The sequence below is a fragment of the Triticum urartu genome, chromosome 3A (genome assembly GCF_056163025.1).
Source record: "Triticum urartu cultivar PI428250 chromosome 3A, HENAU_Tu73, whole genome shotgun sequence".
Taxonomy (NCBI): domain Eukaryota; kingdom Viridiplantae; phylum Streptophyta; class Magnoliopsida; order Poales; family Poaceae; genus Triticum; species Triticum urartu.
The window spans coordinates 555,880,103-555,892,422 of record NC_141875.1 but is presented as its reverse complement, the minus strand read 5'-3'; the positions used below and the strand labels follow the sequence as shown (position 1 = coordinate 555,892,422).

General features: G+C 50.2%; 1 protein-coding gene across 1 annotated transcript; it reads right to left on the bottom strand.

Annotated features, from left to right (window-relative positions):
* Positions 1-210: 210 nt before the first annotated feature.
* LOC125545043 (uncharacterized) lies at positions 211-2,824 on the bottom strand. Its single transcript, XM_048708890.2, has 4 exons — positions 2,050-2,824; positions 1,855-1,938; positions 1,617-1,752; positions 211-786 (listed from the first exon to the last, which is right to left on the bottom strand). Exons 1-4 carry the CDS (start codon positions 2,709-2,711, stop codon positions 514-516), a joined length of 1,155 nt encoding a protein of 384 aa, XP_048564847.1. The 5' UTR covers positions 2,712-2,824; the 3' UTR covers positions 211-513.
* Positions 2,825-12,320: the final 9,496 nt, after the last annotated feature.

Sequence of the window (12,320 nt, the reverse complement as noted above, 5' to 3'; positions counted from 1 at the left end):
CCTGCTTTTAATCCAAGCCACCCACATCCACATGCACCAGGGTAGCCCACACGGCCTGCCTTCCTAATGATCCGCCCGCCCTCGCTACATCACTATCCTTATCGTGGGAGAACAAAGGGAAGAGAATCATATGCGTGCAGCAGCCATTGCAAAGCTGCTAGCACACCACATGCACGCACCCACCTTGCATCGCACACAAGGCAAGGACTATGCAGATCAATCACACAAAATGACTATACACCAAGCAGTGGCAGCAGCACCCGATTACATGCACGCACGTACCGACTGAACTGGCAGCGATTACCAAGCAAGCTAATTAGGGGCGGCACGCAGTTAATCTACGCGTGCCGACCGAGCACACACACATACACACACACACACACTCCCATTTCGTATACTACTACTCCCATGAGTTGAGGGCTGAGGTGAGGCTATCTCGTGTCATCTGTCTCTTCGAGATCTTCTTTCTTTTTCTCTTTTTGTGCGGCGGCCGGTGCATGGCCGGCTGTCGGCTTAGACGGAGGAGGTGGAGGAAGAAGAGGAGCAGACGCGGTGGCGCGGGCAGGAGACGAGGTGGTCGTTGGTGAGCCCGACGGCCTGCATGAAGGAGTGGAGCACGGTGGGGCCGACGAACCGGAAGCCCCGCCGGACCATGTCCTTGCTGATGGACTCCGACTTGGACGTCTTCACCGGGATCTTCCGGCTGTATTTGTACCCCGGCGACAGCGCCTTCTGGTTCACGAACCCCCACACGTACTTGCCAAACGACCCGAAGTCCCTCCTCACCTGCACGCCAAAACATCCTTAGATTTTCTTCCTTCTTCTTCTAAACCTAATGAGGCTTAATTAAGATACTACTCTATTTAATTAACAAGTTGTACGTAGAATGTATTAGTTGGTACGTACAAGTATTATACAGGTTAAAAATACTCCGTGGTCGGTGTGCTTCTGACAAAACAGGTGGCGTCATCTACCTACATGCGTAGTACTTATTAGTGAGGGCTGTGGTGGTTGATTGGTGGTTAGGCGCCTAACATAATTGCGAGCGGTTACGTCGTGTGGAACACTCACACTACTCTTCTCAACCACGGAGGAGAATATTTTGTGGACTGTTGCATGAGCGTCTTTTCCTTCCAGCTATCAAATGTTGCATCCCTCTTTTTGGTTGCATCGCATCGAGCTTTATGAGACGCACTTGCCTTGCTTATGCAAAGTATAGTGCCATTTAAATAGCACTTGCTGCCCATACAAGAGCTGTCCACCACTAGGGTGTAAGCTGTCAGGGATTCTGCTAAGCTTCGTTTTCACTTAAACTGTGATATTACGAGTAATGCTACACATACAAACGATTTACAAGGTTTTACAAAAAGAGTTAATTTGATTGGTCAATAGATGAGGAGGTGTCCCCCTGAAAATCAGGGGGGCAAATTTATGATTGGTTAGTAGATGAAGAAAATCCTAGTGAGTGTGTAAGCGTGTAATTGCGTGTAACTCTCTGTATATTTAGCATTATTGGTGATACTACTGCCTTGTCAACTCTACTGTCAATCGGGAGCAGTAACACAAACAGAAAAAAATCTAAGATATGGCAAATGGGCGCGGCGGACGGTAGGTACCTCGAGGATGCGGCAGGCGTTGTTGACGGCGCCTCGGATGGTGCCCAAGTCCAGCCCGTACCCGGCGCTCACGGAGGCCATCTGCTTCTCCGTGTACTTGGCGACCGCGTCCACGTCGAACCCGGAGAATGCCTCCCTATTCGTCACCAGGCACAGGCGCAAAATCAGCACAGACGTCGCGGCAAATGCAAGCAAAACAAAACAGCATGGGCGATCGCTCTGCATGCTCCAAACCAACCTGTAGATGTGTCTCCTCCTGAGGATGGAAGCCCAGTCGGCCCCGACCTGCACGCCGGACAGCGTCAGCATCTCGAACAGCAGCCTGTCGACCGGCCAAGAAAAGAAAATGTGAGAAACCATCGCTGCCAAGATCGGCCGGTTTTGATGTGATGTGATGTAGTGCTGTGGTTGGGCGGAAATGGCGGCCACTCACTCGTCCTCGTGCACCGGCACGCCCCACTCCTCGTCGTGGTACGCGACGTACACGGGGTCCGAGTACGCCGTGATGAAGCTGCAGCGCTTCTCCTCCGGTGCAGCGGCGGGCGTGGCGGGCGCTGTCGCGGTGGCGGTGGCGGTGGCCCCGACCTTGCCCTCCACCCGGGAGAAGGAGGCGGTGCGGCCGTAGTGCGCGATCCGCATCTTGCGCTGCGCCTGCGCCTGCGTCACGTGCTCCCGCTGCGCCGCCGCGATGCTCCCGGCGGGGCCGGCCAGCTCGAACGCCTCCAGCGCCGCGAACGTCACCACCGGCAGCACGGCGCCGCTCTTCTTGCCCGCCTGCTTCCTGTTCTTGTCCGCGCCCGTGGACGCCGCCGCCCTGGCGCCCGCCGCCTTGGCTCCCGCCGCCTTTGCCGGAGTAGGCGGCAGTAGGTAAGGCGTCGCGGCCGCCGCGCCGGTGTTCTTGGGCGCTGCCGTGCAGGTGATGGCGGCGGCGGCAGCGGCATTGTCGTACGCAGCAGGCATCGAGAGCGACTTCTGCAGGGACTTCTTGAGCGGCTTGGCGCCTTCCGGCGCCGCGACGCGGTTGCCGGCCGGCTGCAGGACCGGGCGGCCGTCGATCTGGGCGACGCCGGCGGACTTGACGTTGGAGTTACACATTTTGCCTGGGAGGGAGACTGTCTGGGTTCGATTCGAGGCGTGGTGGTTCACGGCGCTTTGAGCTGGCTGTGAGATGTGATATGAGGACTGCGGTGGATTGTGGTGCGGCGAGCGAGGCGGTATATATAAGCGGGGAGCTGGGCGCGGATGACGAAAGGTAGACGAAGGTGGTAGGGACGGGGAGGATGTGAGGTGGCGAGCAAGGGTGGGGACAGGTCACAGGTGAGGTGAGGTGAGGAGAAGTCTCTGTGCATGGCTGCATGCATTGGAGTTTTGGAGCCAATGCTCCTGCAGTGACGGTTAGCTTGCTTTTGATATTCTTTTCGTGTTGTATCGAACGGCTTGGGCGGTAAGGATCGGTTGGGATTGGTCAACTTGTCTTCTGGCTTATTGTAGATTTTTGAGAAATATAATTCATGGCCGGCATATAACCTACTTTTTGTCCTGCTTGCCAAGTTTCAACTTTCAACGAACTTCTTCGTAAAATTATGAAGAGGATTAATGCTTGGAAAGAGAAGTGCTTATCAGTTGCTGGAAAAGAAACTTTGCTCAAAGCAATTGCCCGAGCCATTCCGATTATGCAATGTCAATATTTAAATGACCAAGTTTTTTTAAAAGTATTTAAATTACCAAAAGGTATCTGCAAAAGACATGGCTTATGTAATTGCCAATTTCTGGTGGGGAGATGATGGAAATAGTAGTAAAATGCACTGGTTTGCATGATGAAAATTTTGTTTTCCAAAGAATCTTGGAGCGTTGCGATTCCGTGACTTGCACTCGTTCGGTTTAGCTATGTTGGCCAAGCAAGCTTGGATAATGTTATGCAATCCTAATTTCTTATGTGCTACAATATAAAAGCTAAACACTATCAAAATCAGAGCATTCTTGAAGCTGGACTGGAAAAAGGGTCTTCTTTCACGTGGCAACGTATTTTTGCGGGCATCCAAACTTTTAAAAGAAGTTGTATTTGGAGAGTCAAATAACATTTGGAAAGATCCATCTATTACCAGAATTCTGGACAGGAAGGTAATTACACAAAGAGGTAATATTCTAATAAATAAGGTGTCTCACTTGATTGTCCCATCTTCGGGACAATAGGATGAAGAATTGATTTGGTCTGTCTTTACACCTATAGATACTTCCAGAATACCGAGTATTCCTTTGAGTCCGAATGGGCTTGATGATTTTGTTGCTTGGCATTATAACCACAATGGGATTTTCTCGGTAAAATCAACATATCATGTGGAATGGAGATATAAATATTAGTACTCATGATAATATTGCTGATATGTTGACAAAGCTAGTTCATGTTGCTAAGTTTGAGTTTTCCTCAGACTTAGTTGGTATAACACATTAGCCCTAGTGGTTGTTTGGCGCCGAAGTGTTTTCTTCGTTGTTCAGGGAGGAGGTTCTATATTACCCCTGCTTCCATATTACACATCGCCGGCTATGTTGCCCTTTGCGAGTTATTCCTGGGCTGCGAGGCTCATTTCGAGCTATGGAAAGGGTTATTTTGCCTCGTCCCTCGCACACAGAAGGGGTCACTTTATCAAGTGGGCGGAGCCGAAATATGGTGCATCGCCGAAACCGGATACCTGTCCGGTACTTCGAAGAAGACGTCCAAAGACTGGCCTTCAGAATGGTTTTATATGGAGGACGTCCCCCTTCCGGACCCTATTTGGCGGGGTCTTCCTGAGTTCAGCAATGCTCCTCTGAAGAAACGCCGAAGTTGGCACCCACGGAGCCCCCATGAGGAAGACAATGGAGAAGTCCTTTACCTGATGAACCGGATTAAAGCGCTGGCTCAATCAGGATTGACAGTAATCGAGGTTATGTCAATATGCATAATGCGGGGACTGCAACCACTTCAATATCGAGGCACCCCCTGTGGTGTTTTAACGGGGAAGATGACGCCACCCGTTGCGGGCGTAAGGGTCCGGACAACGCTGCCACTTTAGCAAAAATTCTGTCCGGATTGTTCAAGGGAGAGGAAGAGGAGTTTATCCACATCAAGCCATGGGATGGATTCTCCATGTACAACCCTCTAAGCTGGGTGAGTTATATCTCCTTACTCCCATTCTTCCCGCATTCTTTGTTGTAGATACTCACCTTGCCATTTTGCGGCAGGAACTGCGAAAATCCATAAGGGAGGTCAGCAGCCCATCTCCACAACCAGAGGACCCTGACCGGGCCCTCGATCCCGGACTCGAAGAAGATCCGGACATATTCGTGGAGATGATAGACCAGCAGTTCTATCAATTAACTGTGATGACGCCATGGTGGCCATTACGGCCGACTATCCCGGACTGCTTCCTGCGTCGCACGTAAGAAAAACCAAAAATCCCAACTCCAAAAACTAGGATCCCCTTTTAGACACTTCACCTACCATATACATATGGTGTTTTACAGGGAAGGCATTCGGGATGCCATGCCGAACCCGCAGCAACTCGCCAACAAGAGGCACCGAGGCCGGGCAGGCCAAAAAGGAAAGCGGTCAGGATGGAGAGCTGGCGCAGAGGTATGACAGGAACCCCGCTCCGTGGTTGTCGTCTTTCTTGAAATGTAATGACGTCCATGTTTCTTTAACAGAAAAAACGCTTGCCGGAATATGTCCGGTGAGGCTGCCGATCATGCTTCCACCAGTCGGGCTCCAGGACCAGACATAGAGGCGGAAGCCGACATGGGGCGGACGCCGGATACTCCCCCTACAGAGGATGCGGATAGGCTATCCGCTACAAATTCAGAAGTGGAGAGCGCCATGAATCATAGGCGTCGCCGGGCCGTACTCCGCGACACTTGCTTCTCACCAGAGGCATTTGATGCCTTCAATTCTGGAGAGGCGTACCTCCGTGCTGCTCAAAATGGTCTAGCCAGAGCCACGGACCAGTATGTAAAGGATGTACGGGTAAGCAAATCTGACGATTATATGTATCAGTAGCCCCTGAGACTTGAAACAGTTAGCAGAACTGATTTAAGGACCATCTTATTGTGCAGGTTCTTACAGAGAAGAATACTAGACTGTCACAGGAGCTGGAGGAATGCAAGAACCAACTTCGGGCCGCTGTTGCCGCATTGAAGGAACCTAAAAAGTTCCCAGCTGGTAACATTTCTTTCAAAGAATGATAGGTACCATATAGCGTGCGGCATGGCTGCAGATCTAACAATAGATGTTGCAGATGAATCCGGAGAGAATCCGGAGGACCAGCATGCCGTACGACAGCTAAAGGCTGGCGAACGCGTGCTGACTGAGGTCAGGTGGGAGAAAAACAATCTCGAAGATGCCAATACCAAGCTGAGCGTGGAACTGAAAGATGTTCGAGCCCAGCTTGCGGACTCCGAGAAGGAGAATAAGCGGCTTCGACGCGGCATATTCAGTAAGTGCTTGAACGAACCCTTAAAAAATGGGACGGCGGAGAAGCCGGCTAACAGAGTTATGTCTGTAGGTATGCTGACGGGTCGTCCCGCGGAGGAGATGCCCGGGTCTGCGGGTGATCTTCTATCCGAGCTCTCACAACTGCACGAACAAGTTCGGCGGGTGATGAAGGTATTGCCCAGGCCTTGTGGCCATCAGTCTCCCTGCCAGAAGGCGTTGGAGAGCTTGCGGAGAAGCTCAAGGGAGCACGGCGACGCTTCCGATTATGGAAGATATCTGCATGTCGTCAAGGTGACAGGGAAGCCTGGGCCATGGTGAAGACGCGGTATACCAAGGCTGACCCAAATCACATGGCCGAGGTCGGACCTGTGGGGCCCGATGGGAAAGAGATCCCCGTTAGCTTAGTCTATGGGCAAGTAGAATTAGCCGCAAAGTATTCCCAACAGGATTGTAGGCTAGACCGCCTGTTGGATGGTATAAAAGAGGAATTTAGTCAATCTGCATGACTATGTAATTAAAGTGACATGTATAATGCCTTCTAGCCGGATTGTAAATCATTTGTCATGGCGGACCTTTTCGCTTCAACCTCAGGACCCGATAGTCCGGAGTGTATCCGAATACCCGCTCATTTATATAAGAACCGGGGTATGCATGGATACCAGGCGTAGGGGTCATTAGTGCTTGAACAGACAAGTGCCCAACTAGTTATGTTATATTACATGGGTAGTAAGAAATATCTTCCAGGGAGAATAGTTCCGTTAAGGGTTCCTTTTCCTGGATACGCATGCCCTAAAGTGCATGTCCGGACTGCGAGAGGAAACGCAGGCAAAAAACATCTGGGGGCACATATGGAAAATAAATAAAAATCATCTTTTGTTCACCGACCGAATATTCCCTTAAGAACGCTAGCTTTCGGCTTCACCCAGTCTGAGGTACACATCCGGCTGACCCGACAGTAACAATCGCAGAGGTGCTCCCCTTATGCCCTAGCCGAATTAACGGGAACGTAGGGCATAAATACAAGAGTCAGGCAACCCAGCTTGGCCAAAACTTAAGTCATATCGATGCATATAATGGCGAAGAAAAGGTACATGCAGAAGAATAACATATGTGCTGAGCATGAAGCCCAGATAGATAATTAAGCTTCTGTGTAAGAAGCCCCCAGGTAGAATGCGCGCGGTTAGCGCATCTATAATGTGCAAGCGAGGCACAAGTTGGCCCTTGAAGGCCTAGAGAAAGAATAAAAGAAAGAAAGAGAAAAGTACAGATAATGTATATGCAAAAAATGGACAGAGGAAGGAGACGAACATAGAGTCCGGTGCTAGGCATAGAATCTTCGGAGCCTGGCTGCGTTCCATGGGTTCGGCTCAAGTCGATTATTCGATGCATCCCGCAGACGGTACGCTCCACCAGTCAGAACTTGGTCAGTAATGAAGGGACCTTCCCATTTGGGCTCGAGATTGGACTTTTTCTTCTCCGGCAGACATAGAACTAACTCGCCAACATTATAAGTTTTGGCCCGTACTTCTCTGCTTTGGTATCTGCGAGCCTGTTGCTGATAAAATGCGGAACGGGATTTTGCCACGTCGCGCTCCTCCTCCAGGGTGTCCAGACTGTCCTGCTGATCGAGCTCGGCTTCTCTTTCTTTGTACATGCGCACTCGAGGTGAGTCATGAATTATGTCGCAGGGCAGAACTGCCTCTGCGCCATACACCATAAAGAAGGGTGTATATCCGGTAGTACGATTCGGCGTGGTCCGCAGCCCCCAGAGTACGGAGTCGAGCTCCTCTACCCAGTGCGTGTTAGACTCCTTTAAGGACCGCACTAATCTGGGTTTAATGCCGCTCATGATAAGACCATTTGCTCGCTCAACTTGGCCGTTGGTATGTGGGTGATAGACAGAAGCATAATCGAGCTTGATGCCCATGTTGCTGCACCAGAGTTTTACCTCATCGGCCGTGAAGTTCGTGCCGTTGTCAGTGATGATGCTGTGGGGGACGCCATAACGGTGTACGGCCCCAGATATGAAGTCTATCACTGGTCCGGATTCGGCTGTTTTAACAAGTTTGGCTTCTATCCATTTGGTGAATTTATCCACCATGACCAGTAAGTATTTTTTTCTTATGGGTTCCTCCTTTAAGAGGTCCAACCATGTCAAGCCCCCAGACCGCGAAGGGCCAGGTAATGGGGATTGTTTGGAGGGCGGTGGGTGGCATGTGGCTTTGGTTTGCAAAAAGCTGGCAACCGGCGCAGTGTTGGACCAAGTCCTGTGCGTCTGCCCGGGCTGTCGGCAAATAAAACCCTGTACGGAAGGCCTTGCTTACAAGGGCCCGGGCTGCGGCGTGGTGGCCGCCAAGTCCGGCGTGAATTTCTGCCAAAAGCTTCCGCCCTTCCTCTTCGGAGATGCACCTTTGAAGGACTCCGGTAGTGCTTTTTTTATACAGCTCTCCCTCGTGGACCCTGTAGGCTTTAGATCGCCGCACTATGCAGCGTGCCTCATTTTGGCCCGCGGGAAGTTCCTGCCTAGTTAGGTAGGCCAAGAATGGTTCTGTCCACGGGGCAATGATGGCCATTATGACGTGGGCTGAAGGTGTTATTTCGGTGGCAGAGCCTCCGATTATGTCAGAGTGCTCAATATCGAGCATTTTGGCCGGGTCCGGACTATTATTACCGGTGTCCCCTTCCCATGCCACGGATGGCTTAAACAACCTCTCCGAAAATATGTTGGGGGGGGGACCACATCGCGTTTTGCGCTGATGCGGGCAAGGATATCCGCCGCCTGATTGTTTTCCCGAGCCACATGGTGAAATTCGAGCCCCTCGAACCGAGCTGACATCTTTAGGACGGCGTTTTGATAGGCCGCCATCTTCGGATCTTTGGCATCGAAGTCTCCATTTATTTGGGATATTACGAGGTTCGAATCCCCACGCACCTCTAGGCATTGAATGCCCATGGAAACTGCCATCCGAAGACCATGTAACAGGGCTTCGTATTCGGCTGCATTGTTGGAGTCTGTATATAGTATCTGCAGTACGTATTGCACTGTATCTCTAGTTGGGGACGTCAGGACAACGCCAGCCCCCAGACCAGCCAGCATTTTGGAGCCGTCGAAGTGCATGATCCAATTGGAGTATGCGCCGTACTCTTTAGGGAGTTCGGCTTCCGTCCATTTGGCGACAAAGTCGGCCAATACTTGTGATTTAATGGCTCGCCGAGATTTGTATGTTATGTCGAACGGGAGGAGCTCAATGGCCCATTTGGCAATCCGGCCCGTGGCGTCGTGGTTGTTTATAATATCATTAAGTGGCACTTCTGAGGCTACTGTAATCGAGAACTCTTGAAAGTAGTGTGATACGTTTCCGTCGTATCTACTTTTCCAAACACTTTTGCCCTTGTTTTGGACTCTAACTTGTATGATTTGAATGGAACTAACCCGGACTGACGCTGTTTTCAGCAGAATTGCCATGGTGTTGTTTTATGTCCAGAAAACAAATATTCTCGGAATGACCTGAAACTCCACGAAACATCTTAGAAAAAATAATAAAAAATCCTCGCCAAAGATGAAGACCAGGGGGCCCACACCCTTCTCACGAGGGTGGGGGCGCCCCCCTAGGGCGCGCCCCCTACCTCGTGGGCCCCCTGGATGCCCTCTGATGCCAACTCCAACTCTATATATTTGCTTTCGGAGAGAAAAAAATCAGAGAGAAGAAATCATCGCGTTTTACAATACGGAGCCGCCGCCAAGCCCTAAAACCTCTCGGGAGGGCTGATCTGGAGTCCGTTCGGGGCTCCGGAGAGGGGGATTCGTCGCCGTCGTCATCATCAACCATCCTCCATCACCAATTTCATGATGCTCACCGCCATGCGTGAGTAATTCCATCGTAGGCTTGCTGGACGGTGATGGGTTGGATGAGATTTATCATGTAATCGAGTTAGTTTTGTTAGGGTTTGATCCCTAGTATCCATTATGTTCTGAGATTGATGTTGCTATGACTTTGCTATGCTTAATGCTTGTCACTAGGGCCCGAGTGCCATGATTTCAAATCTGAACCTATTATGTTTTCATCAATATATGTGAGTTCTTGATCCTATCTTGCAAGTCTATAGTCACCTACTATGTGTTATGATCCGGCAACCCCGAAGTGACAATAATCGGGACCACTCCCGGTGATGACCATAGTTTGAGGAGTTCATGTATTCACTATGTGCTAATGCTTTGTTCTGGCTCTCTATTAAAAGGAGGCCTTAATATCCCTTAGTTTCCAATAGGACCCTGCTGCCACGGGAGGGTAGGACAAAAGATGTCATGCAAGTTCTTTTCCATAAGCACGTATGACTATATACGGAATACATGCCTACATTACATTGATGAATTGGAGCTAGTTCTGTGTCACCCTATGTTATGACTGTTACATGATGAACCGCATCCGGCATAATTATCCATTACTGACCCGGTGCCTACGAGTTTTCCATATACTGGTTTACGCTTATTTACTTTTCCGCTGCTACTGTTACAATCACTACAAAATACCAAAAACATTACTTTTGCTGTCTTTACTTTTGTTTCCGCTACCACCACTATCATATTACTTTGCTACTAAACACTTTGCTGCGGATACTAAGTTTCCAGGTGTGGTTGAATTGACAACTCAGCTGTTAATACTTGAGAATATTCTTTGGCTCCCCTTGTGTCGAATCAATAAATTTGGGTTGAATACTCTACCCTCGAAAGCTGTTGCGACCCCCTATACTTGTGGGTTATCATAGTGTCGCAGCTTTCGGGATGCCATGAATACCGCGTAGGCTATCTTTTGATAATGTGGGTACCGTGATTTGCATGGAGTGAGGACAGTGGATACATAATATACCGTCTTTTGAAGAGGAAATTTATGTCCGTCCGCTTCTCGTTCGACGACGAGCACTGCGCTTACAACCTGATGGGTTGCCGCAATGTACAACAGTATTGGTTCGCCAATGTTTGGCGCGGCCAGGATTGGTTTGGTTGCCAATATGGCCTTTATTTCTTCCAATCCGGCTGTGGCAGCGTCCGTCCACTCGAAGTGTTCGGTGCGCCAAAGGAGGCGATAAAGGGGTAATGCCTTTTCTCCTAAGCGGGAGATAAAGCGGCTTAGAGCCGCCACACATCCAGTTAATTTCTGGATTTGTTTGAGGTCTGTTGGGGTAGCCAACTGTGACAAAGCTTGGATTTTGTCCTGATTAGCTTCAATTCCTCTACTGGAGACAATGAAACCCAGGAGCTTTCCGGCTGGTACGCCGAAACGCATTTTTCTGGATTGAGCTTGATGTCGTATGTTCGGAGGTTGTCGAATGTGAGCCTCAAGTCGTCTATTAGAGAGTGAACGTGTTTGGTTTTGACGACCACATCATCTACGTATGCCTCTACTGTTTTGCCGATCTGTTTCTCCAGACATGTCTGAATCATGCGCTGATATGTTGTGCCGGCGTTTTTGAGCCCGAAAGGCATTGTGTTGAAACAGAAGGGGCTGTATGGTGTGATAAATGTCGTTACAGCTTGGTCGGACTCCGCCATCTTGATTTGGTGGTAGCCAGAGTATGCGTCGAGGAAACACAATGACTCGTGTCCTGCGGTAGCATCGATAATTTGATCAATATGGGGGAGGGGGAAGGGATCCTTTGGGCAAGCCTTGTTGAGGTCCTTGAAATCGACACATAGGCGCCAGGATTTGTCCTTCTTTGGTACCATCACCAGGTTTTCTAGCCAGTCTGGGTGTTTTATTTCTCTAATGAATCCGGCCTCCAATAACTTGGCTAGTTCCTCTCCCATAGCATGTCTCTTAGGTTCAGAGAAACACCGAAGAGCCTGCTTGACCGGCTTGAATCCCTTTAGGATATTGAGGCTGTGCTCGGCCAGCCTGCATGGGATTCCTGGCATGTCTGAGGGGTGCCAGGCGAATATGTCCCAATTCTCGCGCAGGAACTCTCGTAGTGCGGCGTCCACGGCGGGGTTTAACTGTGCCCCGATGGAGGCTATTTTTGTAGGGTCCGTTGGGTGGACTTGGAATTTGACTATTTCATCCGCTGGTTTAAAAGAGGTGGACTTGGATCTCTTATCAAGTATCACGCCGTCCCTGTCCACTTTGGAGCGTAGCGCGGTTAATTCCTCGGCCGAAAGGGCTTCGGATATTGCCTCGAGGGCCAATGCGGCTGTTTTGTTTTCGGCGCGGAGTGCTGTGTCCGGATCGCTAGCGAGAGTG